Source organism: Zootoca vivipara, chromosome 6 (genome assembly GCF_963506605.1).
Source record: "Zootoca vivipara chromosome 6, rZooViv1.1, whole genome shotgun sequence".
In the NCBI taxonomy this organism is placed as follows: domain Eukaryota; kingdom Metazoa; phylum Chordata; class Lepidosauria; order Squamata; family Lacertidae; genus Zootoca; species Zootoca vivipara.
The window spans coordinates 60499201-60518113 of NC_083281.1; the positions used below are offsets into that span (position 1 = coordinate 60499201).

Below are 18913 nucleotides of genomic sequence, written 5' to 3' on the forward strand. Positions count from 1 at the left end.
GCAGGCATGAGTGAAGGCTAAAAATGGGCAGGGCAATGAAAGTCAAAGTCACTTTTGTGTACTAGGTTAGCCTCTGCACAAATTCATGCACCCCTCCCTACCCTCCATCTGTGGAAGCAAGAGGCACCAGCAGAGTTCAAGGACAAAATCCAGCCAGGCAAAAGCACTCGGGGACGGTGCAAAGTGAGGGGAGAAGTGGTGAGCCAGTGAGGGGAGAAGTGGTGTGGCCTGGGGAGACTTCTGAGGGGTATCCTACTCCTGCTCAAACGGGTTATTTACTGACGTTGGCTCCTGATAAAGAATATTGGTGCACTTTCGGACTGGTAAGAGCTGAAGCAGTTTACTTGAACTTATTTCCCCTACCCCAAGTTAACTTTTCATTACTTTTTTCTTCCTCCTTTAAAGTTCTGCCTCCCCCTCCACTTACCGGTAGTACATTGAGCCAAACAAGGAGTTTACTGCCACCTGGTGGCTGAAGGCAAAACCACAATTCAACAGGAAACCATCACATTTATCTCAGTTTTGTTGCAAGTCGTAACATATAGGAGGAACCAAAAGAAAAAGAGCAAACAGCAACAGCAAAATAAAAGAGGACAAAATGAGATAAAATTTGTGTGGAGGATGGATTTCATAGGCCCAACCCAATCAAGAGTGAGGCACAATGGCAGATTTACATGCACAAAGAATCCAACGGTCCTTTCTCTTGTGCATGCTGATCTGCCATCATTGTGAGGCACACCTAAGCATCTTTTTTGCATACACAACATCCCTGCTTCAATCCCTAGCATCTCCAGGTAGGACTGGGAATGCCACTGCTGCCAGTCAGTGTCGACAGAACTGAGCTAGAGGGATCAATCGCCTGACTCAGTAGAGGCGGCTACTTATGTATTTGAAGGTGTAGAAACTATTGTGCTTTTAAATGAAAGTGCTTCATGAATCTTATTTCTGTATTCCTTGTGACAACCTTGCAAGGTAGGCTAGTAATGACACTAAGCCCCTAAATTAGAAAGTAAGCTCATTGGTCAAGGCTTATAGTACAACACCTAGTTTTTATGTTTATTACTATTATTACTACATTGCAGAGTGGTGACACTTGAGAGGAGGCAGGGATTTGCCTACTGCCCCCTGGCAATTCTTGCCTGCAGTGAGATTTGCTTTGGGGACTTGCCAGCTTATAGTCTCAGCCCTCTGCCTCACACTTAGTGCCAACTTTTTGTTTTTTTCTTTGTTTTGTGATTCTAGAGAGGAATTTGACCAAGAGGAGAAAGCCAAGTTCGGAGAACTCTGCAGTGGGGAGAATGCAAAAGGCAGGGAATGGTTTGCCAGATACGTGAGTGCTCAGGTAAGGAGACGTTCAGGGTGCAACTCTGGCTGGTGTGGATTGTGTGCTCTTGAGGCCCTTTGCTTTTTGTGCTTGCATGTGCCTCTTGACACCTGTTCACACAATCAAAATAGTGGGCCTTATTCCTAGTGGAATGCACAGGGCATTCCAGGCCATTTCAGAGTCATATTTTGTTTTATTGCATTGCTGTATTCCTACATGGAAGAGTCTCATCTGCTCACCTCTGCATACCATCATTTTTTAAACCCTGCGTAGGGTGAAACATTTTCCAGGTCAAACAGAAGCCAGATTTGCACAACTTCCTGATTGGCTAGACCTTATATCCATGGCAAAGCTACCTCCTCCCTTCTCAGAGCAAGGCTGTGCCACGGGGCTGATTGGCCAGCCCTTGTCTTAGCTGCAAAGCCACCTTCTGAGAGCAGCTTTTGAAACATGACAAGCACTCAGAGGGGAGAAAATGGAAAGCAAAGCAGATGGCCTGCCTTAAAGCTTAGGTTGGAGATGGCTGTTGATCCAGAGGCTGTATGTGCAGAGCCGTTTCCTCCGCAGCCAAAAAAAGTAGAACAGCAGCCCTACATCTGTTTCTAGGTACAGTACATCTGTACCCAGTCTTAACACTCTTGACTTTCCCTGTTTCCTCACAGCGCTGCAATTCCAAGTGTGTCTCGGAGCAGACTTTCTATCGACTGGTCCAGTCCTTTGCTGTGGTCCTCTTTGAGTGAGTAACAGCAGGTGTCTGCATGGAGGCCACAGGGTCTTCAGCCTTTACAGCAGGGGGTGGGAAACTGAATCCAGCTGGCAGGTGGGATTCTTCCTTCCTCCACCTATCCCTGCAAGCCACCTTGGACAGTTGGGTGGGGCTAATGAGAGGTGTAGCTCAAAACATCTGGAAGGCATCATGGTGGTGATGCTTGCACTAACCACTGCACCACTTGGGCAACTGGAGATGAATTGCACATGGATGTAATCCATGCAGCTCTCCGAAAAAGCCATGCATAGACCCACCTGGCTGTTCAAAGGCTGGTCTATGTACCCCCACCTTGAGAACCTTGGAAGATAAAGGTGGTATATAAATGAAATGAATAAATATTAGGGAGAACGGGCACAGCCCCACTGAATTCAATCTGCCCTCAGCCAGCATCCACTGGCCTGCCTTCCTGTTTACAATATATCCATGGGGTGGCCCTGGCAGTCTGCTTCCTCCTCCTTAGTCTCAGTGTTGCCCTTGTAGAACGCAGCACGGAAGAGAATGGGGAAAAACTGGAATTAGTTGGCTCTGCCCACTGTTGCACTCCCTACATTCGGCCCCATCAGTCCCAATGGAAACTAATCACCACTGAGTGTTGTTCTGTTTCTTCTTCATATTTCAGCAACTTTATTCTTTTCTTTTTTTCAGGTGTTACCAGATGGATGATTTCAGCCCTGCTAAGAACCTGATGACCATGTGCTTTACCTATTACTATATTGGTAAGGGGCAGTTCCTTCTTGCTGAAATTTGTTGAGTGAGAAAATGTGCTGGGGCAATTTGTTCGTCTTCAGCAAAGCAGCAAGAGTACCTTGCAAAAAGCATCTCTATAGGAATAGCATCCTGGGAGAACCTTGGAATGGTGAACTTAGCCTTTGCATTTGACCCGCCATTGCACCCAATGTGTTTTGACTACACACAATTTTGGCTTTGGGCACAATCCCCAGAACGTAATGCCTGCATAAGTTGCAGGCTTACTATAAGGTTTCAGAAATAGATGAGAGCCAGGAAGTCTAATGATTTGTAGCTTCTTGTTGGTTGCTTCCATGTTACCAACCATTTGTCCTCGTTTTCAACATCCATTTTTAAGTGTGACACTAATCACTGAGGGCTAGTACCTTGCTTTTTAGTTAAGAAGCAAAAACCTAGGGTGGGGGAAAGAGAACAAACCAGCATCGAGCATTGATCTTTAGGAGTAGTGGAGCTCCCTTAAGTCAGGGGTGGGGGACCACTTTTTTTAGCCCAAGGGCCACATTCACTTATGAGCAACCTTAAAGGGGCCCTATGCCAGAGGTGTGTGGGGCCAGAGGCTAAAGTGGGTGGAGCATCAGGTATGATTCTTACCTTGCTGCATTGAAAAGTCTGAGGTTTCTGCATAAACCCACACACCTGTCTTCCATCTGGGCAAGCAATGGGCATTGTTACAATTCAAGAACACATTCCAGTCAGGAAAATGCTCTTGAGGAGAGCACGGAGCAGGGCCCAGGAGCGGTTAATTCTGAGAGCCAGATCGAGAGGGCCAAAGGGCCACATTTGACCCGCGGGCCTCAGGTCCCCTGCCTTACTCCCTCTGTTTCTCTTTCCTGCTCCCTGGTTGCATTTTGGTAGGTAAGCCCCAAGCGCTGCCCATCGAGTCCAAGGAGAAGCCCACTGGCAGCATCGACTCCTACCTGAAGTCTGCAAACAGCTGGCTGGCCGAGAAGAAGGACATTGCAGAGCGGCTCCTGAAGAACACGTCGGCAAAGACGGAGAACGTGAAAGGCTTCTTTGGGAGCTTTGAAAGCAAGCTGAAGGGGCCCGGGCCCAAGAAAGCTGAGTGAGTCCAGTTCTAGGGGCAGCCGGATTTCCCCTGCACTGTGTTGAGAACATCCACAGCGCCTTTAGTGGAGGCACAACACCAGACCTGGGCTTAGGTACCCCTAAGCACCACCGCCTCTGCTCTACCCAAGATAATCTCATTTATACGCCGCTATCAGTCTTGGTGGTACCAGGAACATAGGAAGCTGCCTTGTGCCGGATTGGCAGTGGCTGTCCAGGATTTTAGACTGCAGCATTTGTATGTCTCCCTTAGCCCTCCCTGGAGAGACTGGGGATTGAACCTGTGTCCTTGTGCACGCAGAGCAGATGCTCTGCCACTGAGCTACAGCCCTTTCCCACTTTATTAATTAACTGGTTGATTTAAAGTCCCCCACCACACCCCCTTTTAGGGCAAGGCTTGCAGAGCAGGCTAACTCGGCTTCATCTGTGTAGTAGGAAGATTATACTTCTAAGCAATTCATAGAACAAACTACTTGCAGTGTTTCCAAACTCCCCTCCCAAAATGATGTTACATTTAACCGAATAGTACCCATGTGTTTGCTTCTAGGGATGATGAAGATAAACCAAGAGAGAGAATCCACAAATCAGGTAAGCAGCAGTAATAATATGTCTAGGCTGTTGTTATTTAAAAATCTGTTTATAATGCTCATAGAAAACAGGCGTTTCAGCTTCTGGAGAGCTGGGATACTTGGCAGGAATCTTAAGGCACTGTCTGGTCTTTATCTGAAGATTGTGTATCTGTGTATGCACAAATATCAAATATCTCCCCTTTGCAGTTTCCCTGTACATTCCTGAGGAGGAGGAAGAAAAATCAGGAGAGAAGATCTACCTGTACATGCACCTGAAGCAACAGCCCATCTGGTAAGAGCGAGTGGAGGCCAGTTCAATAGGGTGACTGGGACACTGCCCCGCCTGTACTCAGCCAACCCCCACCTGCCTGCCTTCTTACTTACAGCCAGCCTGGTGCAGCCTGTCAGCTCCCCCATTTGTTAGTCTTAGTTAGGGATGTCAATTTGAATAAAATATTGGGTAAGCCCCGTCCCACATAATCAATCACAAGACAATAGCAATGCCCATGGATTTTGGGGGCCCTGGCACCCTCAAATATTTTATGGGGGGCAATGGGACCTCAACCCCCAGGAGTTGTAGAACGCAGCAGGGAGGAGGAGGAGGAGGAGGATGGGGCCTAAACTAGAATGAGTTGTCTCTGCCTTTCACTGGCTCTGGCACCACCTACTCTTGGCCTCCCTGCCTTCCACCTTACCTGTCTCAGTTAGCCCCAGCCACCACTGGTATAAGCCTATTATTCTGAGCCAGCTGCACTCCTGAGAAAGGGCATTGAAGCAGGGGAGCCATCTAGTGGGCAAGGCCACAGTCCTCTCTGGCAGAAACCACCCCATTCCTTCCCACTTCCTAGCCACATTCACACAAAAAATGCAGTGCAGTTGATACAGGCTCAACACACGCACGCACATCATTGCCTCCCCTGTTCCCTAGGCATACCCTGCGGTTTTGGAATGCGGCTTTCTTCGACGCGGTTCACTGTGAGAGGCGGAAACGGTCTCCCACCACTAGGTAGGACTTCACAGCTGCTGCTTCTTTTCCTTTTTTCGCAGGAGAAAGGAAGTGGGGGACACAAGGGGTGGAGGAGAATAGGTCACAATGCTGAAATGGACTGCCTTTTTTCGTATGCAAATGTTTTATTTTCCTCCTATTCTCCTACTTGTCAAGCAGGCCAATGGAGCTTTTTAAGTTCTGCTAATTTGATGTAGGACTGGGTTTATACTTTGCAGGGAGGAATTTCTTTCTTCCCCAGCCCTTGGAAGTCTTCCCCAGGGTTTTAGAGAAGCAGAAACCACCTAGCAAATGCATTTTGATAACAACATCCAAGGGGGAGTCTGCCAGGCAAGAGCTTAAGGAAGGGGCAGAGTACCCCCTTTCCCCCCTTCCTGCTCTCATGTTGCTTTGTTGGGTTGGGGAGGTTGAAAAGAACTAATTTCTCTTTCTCTTTCTTGACGTCTTTAATCCTTTCTTTTCTTTTTCTGGTCAGTTCTTTCACACTTCCTCTCTCTCTCCATCCATACTTCTTGCATGATCTTAACATGTAACCTTCTGTTGACCCTTTCTGCTGCCACTCCAGAGGGAATGCTGGAGAGGAAGAGGAAACGAGGTGTGTCTGTCTGCATTTACTTTCTTACCTTTTTATGCCAAAGGCTCATTTTGGGTCCAAAACCTGCCACCCTGGTTGCACAGTATTTGGCCCAGCGCTGCAAATCCCACTAGTGTACCCTTCTCCAACCCGGTGCCCTCCAGATATTGTTGGACTATTGCTTTCATCCGCCTTCACCACTGACCATCCCTGCTGGGCTTGCTGGGAGTTGTAGTTCAGCCACATCTGGAGGGCCACAGGTTGAGGAAAGCCTGTTTTCCAAGGTATATCTCTAAGCACATCAAAGCAGTTTTGAAAGGAGTGTTCTTTGTTCGTTTCAGTGCCTGCACCAGCGCACAGGTTTTGCAAGTGTTTTAGAGACCTGTTGAAATTCTGTTGGAAACAGCAGGACAAAATATAATATGGATGCTGAACCGATTCAGAAGCAGTGGGAGCCTACCACAAACCACTTTTTGAGTCTCTTTAAATTTACTTTTAAAAAATCAGTCTACATTCTGTCTCCCAGCCAGAGTTTGCCAAGCTGCCAATATCTTATACATTGCTTGATTATGATGCACAGCTTCTGTATCAATGCTGTATAAAGCAGCCTGAGAAAAGCCTCTGGGCACGGTGAACTGCTTAAGTGAGTCTGTTTTTCCCTCGCCATTTTTCTGTGTCAGCAGCTGTGGTAAGTTTTTGGACACGGGGGCCCCTTCCAGTCTCTAAGGAGTTCTAGATGTAAACGTTCTACTTTGCCCTTCCCCCTTGCTTTGATTTTCTCCTGCTTTCGATGCCTCTGTGGAATGCTGCTGCTGCTTGAGAATCTCTTCTCTTTCCTTCCCTGTCCATTGCTCTGTGATCATCTGGATTTAAATACTGTACCTGCTCTCTGTGCTGTTTCCGCCCCTCTCTCACTTGTTATTGTCGTGCTTAATTTTGCCCCTTTCATGCCATACCAGTTGGTGGTTTTTTGTGCGGAGCCTGATTGAGATTGGGGTGTGTGTGTTGCTTTACATGCATCTGGAGCAGCTGTTCCAAATGGTAAATGGCCACTGTGCATATGCACACTTGCCATGGTCTCAGAGGACAGTGCCACCGGATTTGTTCTAGATGTGGACCTCTTGGGTGCCTCTAGGCTGTCCCTATTTTGGGGGAGGGACTCAAGAGCATTCAGGAAATGTAGGTTTGTGCAATTAAAGTGGATTAAAATACTCTGCCTCCCTAGCACAGGTGTGGGGAACCTACAGCCCTCCAGATGTTGCTGAACAACGACTCCCATCAGCCCCAGCAAGAGTGGCCAGTTGGAGTTCAGAAACATTTGGAAGGCCAAAGGGTCCTTAGACATGCCCGAGCATGACAAATCCACTTTAAAAAAAACGATTAAAAGGAAGACATGTAAGCACCCTGCAAGCAAATTAGGACAAATGCTCAGTCAATGGGTCATCTGAAAGTAGTCCTTGACCTGTTGGCCTGAGGGATGACAGGCAGGCATTTCTCCTGTGCACCTCTGCCTCCCTCTGGCAAACAATCTGGGGAATTGCAAGGCGAGGGAGCAACCAAAGAAGACACTGTGCACTGAAAGGCCCATGTGAGTCAGCTGATACTCCTTCTTGACCCCTGTGAATGGAGACTTACCTTGGCTAAGCCAAAGAATGTTCTCTGCATTTGCCTTGGCACATCTGTTTCCTGTGTGGATTGATTCAGGGATACACTCTTGAATCGCCTATCAAGAAATCACTCTGCCACTCTGTCTTCATATCTAGCATGTATCCACATTTTTAATTTCTCTTGTGTTCCTTTTATTTCCTGCTGCTACTGCTGCTGCTGCTTCTCCTTCTCCTCCCATTGACTTCCTTCTTCCTGTATTTCCCTGCCTCCCCTTTTCCTCCTCTTGACATATGTTCGGCTTCAGCCAACATCCTATTTTCCCTAAAAGGACAAGCATCTGAGGGCTGATCTGTGATGAAATCAAGTGGCAGAATCCTCCTTACATTGTGCCCTTGTCAGGTGGGGGAGGTGCTCAAAAAGAATCCCTGCATTTAGAATGCAATTCTAGACCAGAATAGGCTTGATGGACTAGTTTTCTCCAGACCTCTTTTTAATTTCTGTTTTGAATGGGGGTGTTAAGAAATGCCACTCCTTCCCCCCCCCAACACCCCCTAAAAAGTTTACCATGTGATTTTGCTGAAAATGTAGTAGCTCAACTTTCAGCATCTCCCATTCTTGATCACTCTTAACACATACTTACCCCATAGGTCTAGTTACAGGTAGGTAGCCGTGTTGGTCTGACGTAGTCGAAACAAAATAAAAAATAAAAAATTCCTTCCAGTAGCACCTTAGAGACCAACTAAGTTTGTCATTGGTATGAGCTTTCATGTGCATGCACGAAATGCACGTATCTGAAGAAGTGTGCATGCACACGAAAGCACATACCAATGACAAACTTAAGGTGCTACAGTTTATTTTGTTTTGATTACCCCATAGGGTTCAGTGAGAATTTTAACCTGGAGGCATGCATTAACCTGGAGGCATGCATTCCCTTGATTCTTTTTAAGGATGCATAAGTGAAAATCTAGAATGGAAGGTCAGCAGTTGCATGGGAGAGATTGCCGTGTTTGAAACTCCCACATGAGCTGTGCACCCAGAGCTTAAGGAGCCACATTGGTTTAAGTGTGCATGAATAGACCTACAAACCAGCAGGAAACTTTCATTAAGGGAGAGACATGCAAGAGAGCCAGTGTGGCATATTGGTTAGCATGTTGGACTAGGACCTGGGGGACCAGGGTTCAAATCCCCACTCGGCCATGAAGGTGACTGCTTTGCAGCCTTAAAGGTGGGATAGAAATGCAATAAAAGCAAATAAATTAAGGACACATAGAGTTCTGACTGCTGCATCTCCAAAGCAAAGTATTGACAGAAGAAGGGAAAAGATCAGAGAAGGTGCCATGAGGACTGCCTGACTATAATTGCACTAATTTAGCATTGCAAGCAGATGGTAGGCAGGAGAGGAGTCATCTGTGTACCTTTACTGAACTGGGCAGGGAGGGTCATACCCTAAAAATGAGACATTCACATGTATAAAACAAACCCAGGCCCTTACCTTCTCACATGGATCATTGTAAATGTGTTGCTAGGTACGTCTCCAGCACTTCCTTTAGCATATTACTGATAACGATACAGTACATTGTAGAGGCTGGGAAGCAGATGATTGCAAAGTTAAGAACCCTCTGTTACTGCATTATTGGAAAGTTCACCAAACAGTACACCCGTGTTAAGCAAAATTGCTTGCTTTGTGAATATAATGAAATTGGCACAGAACACCTTAGTATTGTGTTGTGTGGCTGTTCCATGTTTCTCTGCCTCTAAACAATTTTATTCTTGTCTGAAAATGGTAAACCAGTGTGGCGGAATTTAAGCCTGGGTGACCTTTTTCTGAATCCCTGCTCTGCTGCTGTTTTGCGGCCTTTGATGCTTTTTCAAAGCCTCAGTTGTCTCATCTGTGAAATGGAGTTGGGGTAGTTTGCCTTGTAGGTCTGTAATGAACAGTAACCCATAAGAAGGGTGCGAAACTTAGATGATAGCTCAATTATTATTATTTTTAAAAAAATCTTGGTCAGGTTATTAGAAAAACAGGTGGCGTTTGAACAGGCTTTTAGGAAAACATTCAGGTTTTACATATTTACCTTCTGCCCCCGCCTCCTTCACATCCCTTGCTATATGTTTGCCTACCTCCTTTGGAGATACTGACCAAATTGAATGTAGATTCTAAGGTTGGATGTAGAGTGGCAATGATGGTCACAGATTTAACGACCAAGAGAAAGGCGTGCATTCGGAGATTTTAGGTTGTATCCAAGTACGTTCTACTAAGAACAGACCCATTGAAATTGATAGTATAAGTTAGTAATGTCCATTAATTTCAGTGGATCTACTGTACTCTGAGTAAGATGGATGTTACATATAACCCTTTGGAAGAAGAAGAACCTAAATGGAACAGAGATGCAAGCACATAAGCAAAATGGAAACTTCAGAATGATTCCAGCTTTGGCCCAGCTTCTGTGATAAAAGCTGCTCTAATATATAATCTGAAGTTGGCAACAGGCAGCCCATATAACAAAACCGGCATACCAACATGTGGCACATGGCCCACTCCTTCGCTTCATCACACTAACCAATATGGAACAAGGGAGTGTGTCAAGAGTGTGTTACTGACATTCCCTGCATCCTTCCCTGCTCCCATCAATCTCTAAGGTTTTGGCAGGTTGTGTGTGTGTATGTGAGTGTGTGTGTGTTCATTTTCCTGGTTACAGGATCTGTCCATATGTTTGCAGGGAGAAATGGTGTCACATGACCCAAGAGGAGCGAGACGATAGTCTGCGGTTTAATGAGAATATCACCTTCGGACAGTTGGGGTAAGCAAGAATGAAACTGGCCTGCTCCTGCAAAAGAGCTTCTGTTTGTTTGCCTTTCTCCCAAAGGAGTTCAGAGCAGCAAACAACAGATGATAAAAGCTTTTACTACTTACTATGCTTAAAATAAAAATGTAAATCACAATAATGATCACAATAGATGATCTTTAGAAATCTATACTGCATGATGCATGAGAGAGAGAGAATTTTGTATAACATATCAATTACATTTATTTATATCCAGTAATTTGCAACCTCTTCACCTGAGAGTCCTAGGGCAGGATTTATAGAAAACTTCAAAGCATAATTAGCAGTCATGGAAAACTCTATCATACAAACAAGGAAGCAGCAAAACAAACCACAAGCCTAATGTCGGGATGGTGGGGGGAGGATATCGGGATGGTGGGGGGAGGCAGGGAAGGAGCCATGCAGCTTTTGCGGGGGGGGGGGGGACAGCACACCCCCACAGCTGCTTTTCGCTTGTGATGGCCTTACCTGCATGCAAAGTGTGCATGAAGGGGGCTTCAGTAGTGTTGTTGTTGTTGTTGTTGTTTAATCAGTTTTGAAGGGAATAGGCAGCTTATGCCCAAGGAAACTTAGTAGACACATAGGAAGCTGCTTCATACAAAGTCGAGCTATTTGTCCATCAAGTCTCTGATTGGCAGCAGCAGCTCTGCAGGGGCCTCAGAGAGAGAGTCTTTTCCATCACCTTCTGTGACCTGAACTTTGTAACTGGAAATACTGCCAGGAATTGCAACAGGGACTTTCTGTGGACAAAGCACGTGTCCTAACAAAAGGCCATACCCCTTTCTCCCCCCCCCCCCCAATTTTCTCTCCCTGCTGCAGTACTTTCACTCACAACATGTTGGCTTTTGGGCTGAACAAGAAGCTTTGCAACGACTTCTTAAAGAAGCAGGCAGTGATTGGCAACCTGGATGAAGGTAGGATCATGGGTGTGAGGTTGCTGGTGGGGTTCCTTCTGCAAGGATCGCCTCCCAGGGGTCAAATGGGTGGTGGTGGAAGAAAATGAGGGCAACTCCAACTTCAGGTCACTTGCTCTGCCTTAGACATAGATTCTTTGCAAAACAGAAATAGGCTATAGACATCACCCCAAAACATCATTTTGCAAATAACACAGAAATGAACTCTAAATTTGTGCTACATTTCCAGAAGTAGGTTTTACGTTGTGTGAAAGCTAAAATATAATGCGGAAATTAACAAACAAGGGAAATGCTGGGGAAATGGAATAAGCTGCCTTGTGAATGCCACCTGAATCACACCTTCATTGTTATTTGCTTCAGTTGCACATGGGTCTTAAACCCACAAGGAAAATGAAGAGTGTATGTTTCTTGGGGATGCTCTGCAAAAAGATGTTTGCATATACCGTAGTTGTTTGTCTTTTATATTTTGATTATATGCCATGCTAATTTTGCACACATGTACATGTGTGATATCTGCGTGTGTATATTGCATAATTTGTTTCTCTTACTTACAGAGCAGTACAAGCTGCTTAGCGATCACATCGAACAAATGGCTGCAGAATAGCACCGCGACCTGCTTCCTGCATTCAGGAACTAATAAAGAGGAAGCCAGTGGGGATGCAAGGGTAGAAAAAAGCCTGTCTCTGAGACTACCTGCAACATAAAAGATGGGCTTTTCAAAAAAGCAAAAACTATACCCAACTGACTCTGCGTTAAACCTGCATGATCGTCTTCTAACCACGTAGAGCTGCGTCGCGCAGCCCGTTATAGACGTAGGAGCTCAGCAATCAAAGCTGCCCGCCCTCTTCTGCTGCCACCTCCCCATATGCCTTTTCCACCCGGACTGTGACTGAATGGAGACTTCTGGGGGGAATCTTCTGGGTATGAGGCAGAGTGCAATTCAGCATGGGAGAGTCTAGCGTGTTCGTAAAAGAGGAAGGCTGAGCTGTTGGGATAGCCTCTCCTCTCTCTGCTTTCTGCTGCTGAATTTTTTCTTTTAGCATCAAAGGTTTGCAGAGCATAGAAAATAGGTGTGTGCGTGTGCAAGGGATGCAGGAAGGGGTGGGTGGAAGGGAAGATAGGCACCCTAGTTCCAATTATTACTCTAGAAGACCCCTAAAGTGAATACCAGGAGTTCTGTAGGCCGGGAGGCCAGATGCAAATCTTCCTGATGGGGGTTATATTTAAGAAGATGGGCAGGAAATGGGTGGTTGGGTCAGTGATTCTGTGTTAGGCTGGAACAGAAGGCCTAGATCCCCACCACCACCACCACCACCTTTACAGTTCTTACAAGTTCTTTCCTGCAGTATCTTTTGATGCAGGTTGCTCTCATCCAGCAAGTAATGTTTTGCTAGGTGTTTTCTGTTTCCCTGGTAGCTGCTCCATCTGAAAGCAATTGATGGGGGTGCCCACTACTTTCAAATGGTCTGATAGATCTGCTTTCCTGAACGGTCAAGGGGAGGGAACATCCTGGTGTATGCAGCAGCATATCTGGCTGGGCTTTGAGCATGAGCCTTTTGGAGTCTAGGTGTGATCAAAGCGAAGCCCACAGCAGGGAGATGCCAAGCCAATGCAGACTCTCTCCAGCTGCTCAAGTTTTTGTTAAATGAAAGTTTGTCAGCACAGGTGGTAAATCTTCATGATAGCAAGCCTCTTCAGCTTCTGATTTTGAGAAGATCACTCAGAGCCAGCTGTTGCAGCGTTTATGGAACTCCAACAACCTGTTCGCCGTTTTTTAAAGCAACACCAACCATGAGTCAATGTCTTTGTGTGATTCTTGCCAGTGATGTGGTCTTGGGAGTTGTGATTCTGTATCTCACCAAACTATCCGGGTTGCAACGATTGTTCAGAGGATTCAGCGAGTTGCATTTTCAGTACTTGACCAACATTCACAAGGTTGCTTTGACACCAGTTTGTGGTGTTGAATGAGCCCAGATGTGGCTAGGTTGTGTGGACATGCCATCAGATGCACTCTTCCGATGTTTTCCAAGAGTCAGCTATGGGCACTGGTGCACCAAAGTGTAAGAATCCTGAACTAACAGTAGCTTATTATTCCGTGGTAAATCTGTTGTTTCTATATGACTACTGAGGTGCAGCCACACCATTCACTTGTAAACCATTTCTGCTCTTTTGGCTTGCAGTGAAGAAGTTTGGGAGTTGTAGGTCTATTGAGAGAGTTTAGTCTTTTCTGTTAATAGACTTCTACCACCTTTTACAGGACTACAGTCCTGTATTGGTTTGCGTTTCTGGTGTCAATACATCCTCGGTTGCCTTGTTGAAAATTGCAGTGCATTGCTTCAGTGTTTTCCAGCAGCTAAAAGTCACGTAACTAAACTTCTGCAGATTTGGTTTTCAAGTCCCTGCAGTTTCCTTTGAGTCCAGGAGAGGGTGCCAGGGAGCAGTTTTTGGGATAGATTTCTTTTTCGAGTTTCGTTTTGTTTCATTCTTTGCCATTTGCTTGATTCTGGTTAGTAGGTGTGATTGAATCAATGAGCTTTGATTAGCCAAAGTGAGTTTCTGCAAAGAAAAATGAAAACCGATATAGGGATCTTGCCCCACCGCATTGCCAGTGGTTCTGAAGCAAAACTGCTTGTCACACCTTGAAGTTATGAGAGAAGCAGCTTCTCAACATTTCTCCCCATTGTGCTGTTGTTGAAGGCACATAAGCACCTTTCCAGGATAAGCACCAGCCATTCTATATTTGACAAAGAAGGGGAAATCCCTTCGTCCCCATCTCAGGACCTTTAAGAGAACTTGTCCGGAACTTCTCTCTAGAAAAGCCATTATACAAGAGAATAAGATTAATGCTGCCTCAGGGAGCCACCTTTTTTTTCTGTTGCAAAGCAAAGTTTATTTAATTCTCACATCTTAGCTGGTCATATTTTTGCATAACATGCAGCCCTTTTGGGTTGAGTGAGCTTTAAAATGACTGGGTGTCCTCAGACCCTTAATGTGTTCTAGAGTCAGGTGCAAATATTTTATCTGAGCCACGGCATCTCTCCACTTCAGGTTATGAGACTCTCAAGTCTATCCCTGCCAGCCTTCTGTGGGACTACAACTCCCAACAGCCCCAGCCAGTATTGCCAACGGTCAGAGATGTTGGGCGTTGTAGTCCAGCAATATGCAGAGGGGTAAGGGGGAGGTTGGGTTGGCCTTAGACCAGGGACATCTGAGTTCGAATTCCCACTCAAAGCTTATTGGGTGGGTTATTTGGTCTCACTGGGAGGCCACCCCATCATTTCAAGCCACTCTGGGAATTTCCAAGACATGGCAGAGTTGACATTTGGGGAGGGGAGGTGGTACCCTCTGAAAGAGGCTCAGTTTGGCCTAGGAACTATCACTTGCTAACCACCAGAGTGTGCCATGACTCTTTGTGCCATGTGAAAGTAACTGCCAGTAGTTCTTTTTAAATGTCATCTCCTAAGTCAAGGTTAGCCTACATGGCTTACCCTGATATTTTGGACTTAAGCACTCATCATCCTCTACCATTGGCCATGTTCCCTGGGGCTGATGGGAGTTGTAGTCCCATGCTGGCTACCCTTGATGGAACCTTAAAGGGCAGGGCAGATAACAGAACTTCTAGAATGCCATATTAAATGTAGCTGTATAACCACTCCGTGTGTACCTTTCTTAACACTGCAGTTTATTATGTCTGCAATGTTTTCGTTCCTATCAAACATGAGATTTAAAAGATTTGACATCCAAAAAAGGAAAATATACTATTTTCTTCCTTTTGGATTGTGGTGTTTTCTAACTCGCAACATTGAAAAGAAGAAAGCATTGTTTGGCAGAGAGGACAAAATTTTCTGTGGTCCACCTCCTGCCTCTTTTGCTGCCATCCGGCCCATGATGCAACCAACATTTTTGGGTTCCAAACAAGACTTTTGATGCCAGTGCCTAATGGGTTGGACTATGCTTTGACCCTGCACTTGCTATATCTCAGATGGGCTTTCTCTAATGCAATAGTATTTGAAGGCATCCAGTAAGTGATACATGACCTAAATTTAGCAAATACCACATTATCACATTCCAACTGCATTCAATCATTTTGCCATATCATCCTAAGTAACTTTGGTGTGTTTTTTTATATAAAAAGTAGGCTTCAAAGCTAAAAATGCACCTTGAGTTTAGGCTCTGTATAATGGGTAGCCAACATGATGCCTTGCTAATGTTGGACTCCACATCTCATCCACGTCAGCTGTCACCACGGCAAGTGGTCCAGAATGATGGGAGTTGCAGCCCAACACCTGCAGGGCTCCTCAGTGGCTACGTCTGCCACATCTTAGTTTTTGAATGTATTGATCCAGTGAGTAAAGACTCCCGCATCTGGAAGGGCCTTTGCTGACTTGAATGTCCACAATGCCTGCGGTGAGGCTGTTTCCTTCTCCTCCTCCTTTTGCTTGTTAAAAAGTTTTCCTCCGTTTTGCCTATGGTGAAAAGTTGGTGTGGATCTTCTACCACAAGCTGGCTTCTGATTGGTGGATACAGTTGAAAGCATTCAAGAAGCGTGTTGAGCAATAACATTCCAGGTGTGGCTGCCCGTTTCTTCACCCTGGTTGCTTCCCAATGAGCAAAACCCCGCAGTAGTGTAATTGTCTCCCTTTGCGGATAGGACAAGTGAGAATCGACTCTCTTGGACAATCGGCCTGTGTTTTACGGTGGCTTTTGCCTGGGTTTCCTCCTGACTCCTAAATGGACATTAAGGCCACATTGAGGGAAACACTATTCATCTGTCCACCTAGTGAAGACTGCAGAACCATGGTAATCTTTTTCTATGCATATCGTCATGTGGCGTTTATACTTCAATCCTTCAGGGCTCTTGTACAAAAGTGCTACTGTGAATCTTAGACCCACCCACATTATGCTGTTGAATTTGGACTCTGTGGATGTAGGGGAGAGAAGCACTGAGCTAAATGGAAACTGGAACCACAACCTTTGTTCCAAGGTGTGAAAGCTGTGTATATGAAGCTGGGGTGTTTTCTTCATGGACCTCCAGATTAGAGATGATAGCTGAGTCAAAATAGCTTTGGCTGTTATGGAAGTGAAGGAATAGGGCTCGAGGGTTTTCCCCCCCCTTGTACTTCCAGTGAGAAGTGATTTTATTGTGTGGAATTGAAAGAGGGACATCTCAGCTACAACAGACCTGTTGTCCTTTTCCCGCTGCTGAAGTTTCGTTAATAATGTGTAACTCCAAGGGGGGTGTCTTTCCTCTCTTTGTATGTCTCTTGCCTTGTCAGCTCCCACCCCTGAGTACAGCTCTGATTCTCATCCAACACTAGAAATATCTAGCTGTGTAGGCTCTTTTTGTTAAGCGATCTCTAGAAGCCTCATATAATATCAGTGTAAACAGACCATTTCAGTGTCTCATTTCCATATATCTAATTGTGAGATTCATTGGGAGTTCAAAGTTCTGTATTTGACTTGTTTGACATATATATAGATACATATATATATATGTTGAGATATATTCACCCAAGTTCTCTTGTTTTGTATACAAAGTGCTGCCATGTTCTGATGTGTTGGGTGCAACTGTTGTACTGACTGACATGTTGTACTGCGATTGTGCAATTTAGTATCCTTTGTGGAATACTGTTGTTTTTAAACTCATGTACTGAAAGCATTTCAAGTCCTGGTTATGAATGGATTGGGGAAGTGAAATAAAACTCTCTTTTTTGTTAACCCCTACACTGAATTCTGTCTTTTTCATAATCAGCACATGCATTGTATTCCAGATCTATTTTGGCTTGCTGGGAAAGGAGGAATAGGTCAATTTTACTTCTCTCTGTCTTTCATTTCTTCAGTCTTGAATTCAGTTTACACCATTCCTGTCTTCTGTTTGCATTTTTTTATTTAAAAAAACCACACAAAAAATTGTATGCATTTTCATGTCTGTTTCTCCCAATAAACACATTTCTTTACACGGTTTTACCTAATCTGCACATTTCCCCAAGCAATTCCCTCTTGTGTAATGCTGCTTTGTACGCTATCTCTGCTAGTGTATGCATTTCCCCATAATATACCGTACATACTTTTTCTTTTTTGCGGGAGAACTGCATCATAAAATTCAAAGATGTGTGTTTCAAAGGACAGTTGTGTTTTGCTGTGCATTTTGGTTTGGGAAATGTGAAGCAGGTAAGTTCACATTAAAATATGAACAATTGGATTTCTCTTCAATCTCTTTAAGAATCTCATTTTTTGTAGAAAAGGGGTGTGTGTTTTATTATGACTTAATTGCGGGTGGCATTAGTACCTTCTACAGGAGCTGTATCTAGCTGAGTGCTTACACCACACTAGCCAAAATCACACACACACCCTGATTTTGTTTGGACCCTGCAACTCCCATCAGCACCAACCAACGTGACCAATCTGCTGCAAATCACCCAGAGATCTACCACCCTGATCTAATTTCTGCCCTAAAGGTAAAGGGACCCCTGACCATTAGGTCCAGTCACGGACAACTCTGGGGCTGCGGCGCTCATCTCATTTTACTGGCTGAGGGAGCCGGCATACCATGACCTAATTGACATCATAAGCAGGTGGGAGTGGCCACTGAACAAGAAAGGATCTAGGAGAAGAGGTGCCAAATCACCATTGGTTCAACAGATGCAATTGAGTTACCAGGATTGCTCTGTCAAACCTTTCCCTGCATTCTATCAAGTTGGAACAACTGCTAACAGAGACAGTAAAATAAATTTTTTAGTCATTTTTAAAATAAACAGTTGGCAATGTTTGAAATGGGAATCGTAATTTAGGCATTGTACACCTCTTTATTTAGTGCTATTTTCCCCAGCCTAGAGTACTTCCAGATGGAGAGTGCAAAAAGATCACAGAGATATTGCAAGTAAGTAAATGGAAATAGGTGGTTTGTTAAGTTTGTTTTTACTTACTTGATTTTCTAGGGAAAGAGTAAATCCAGATTAAATTTTGGGGGAGGGGAGAGTGGGCTGGCATTTTCATGCCAATTTTCAGTGGCATTTTGGTAGTATGGTTTTAGATTGCAGGGATTGCTAAACTACAACAACGACATGAGAAGCACCCAACACACATTAAATAGCTGTCTGGAAGCATCCTAAGAAAGCCTTAAAGACATTGGATCCCACCCCAAAATAGTGATAATCTGGAAACAATCACATACTGGCAAATTAATGTGTAATTAACAATAATTTGGCACTCTTGTGCAAAAGCCTATTTCCCCCCTGCTCTGGAAAAAAATCTTTTTGTGATAAGGAAAGTGATGCAGAATTGAACTGAAAAGTATGGACTCACCCTTTGCTGCAATATCCTCCAAACTCTGCAAATAAGCCAGAATGAATACTCAATAAACAGGCAAATAACAGTTGCTGGAAGCCACGGGAGGGGAGAGTGTTCTTGTGGTTGGGTCCTGCCTGTGGTTTTCCCACGGGCATGTGGTTGGCCACTGTGAGAACAGGATGCTGGACTAGATGGGCCATAGGGCCCTTCTTACATTCAACC

General features: G+C 45.0%; 1 protein-coding gene across 3 annotated transcripts in view; it reads left to right on the forward strand.

Moving 5' to 3' along the window:
• Nucleotides 1-18826, forward strand: part of KIAA0513 (KIAA0513 ortholog) — a 66285-nt gene extending 47459 nt beyond the window's left edge. For all 3 annotated transcript variants that reach the window (XM_035119005.2, XM_060276050.1, XM_060276051.1), the window contains exons 3-12: nucleotides 1243-1342; nucleotides 1987-2060; nucleotides 2739-2809; nucleotides 3696-3903; nucleotides 4453-4493; nucleotides 4682-4766; nucleotides 5403-5480; nucleotides 10383-10463; nucleotides 11307-11401; nucleotides 11956-18826. In XM_035119005.2, the coding sequence (XP_034974896.1) occupies nucleotides 1243-1342; nucleotides 1987-2060; nucleotides 2739-2809; nucleotides 3696-3903; nucleotides 4453-4493; nucleotides 4682-4766; nucleotides 5403-5480; nucleotides 10383-10463; nucleotides 11307-11401; nucleotides 11956-12005 (883 nt within the window). In that variant the 3' untranslated portion in view covers nucleotides 12006-18826. The remainder of the gene's footprint in view (nucleotides 1-1242; nucleotides 1343-1986; nucleotides 2061-2738; nucleotides 2810-3695; nucleotides 3904-4452; nucleotides 4494-4681; nucleotides 4767-5402; nucleotides 5481-10382; nucleotides 10464-11306; nucleotides 11402-11955) is intronic.
• Nucleotides 18827-18913: the final 87 nt, after the last annotated feature.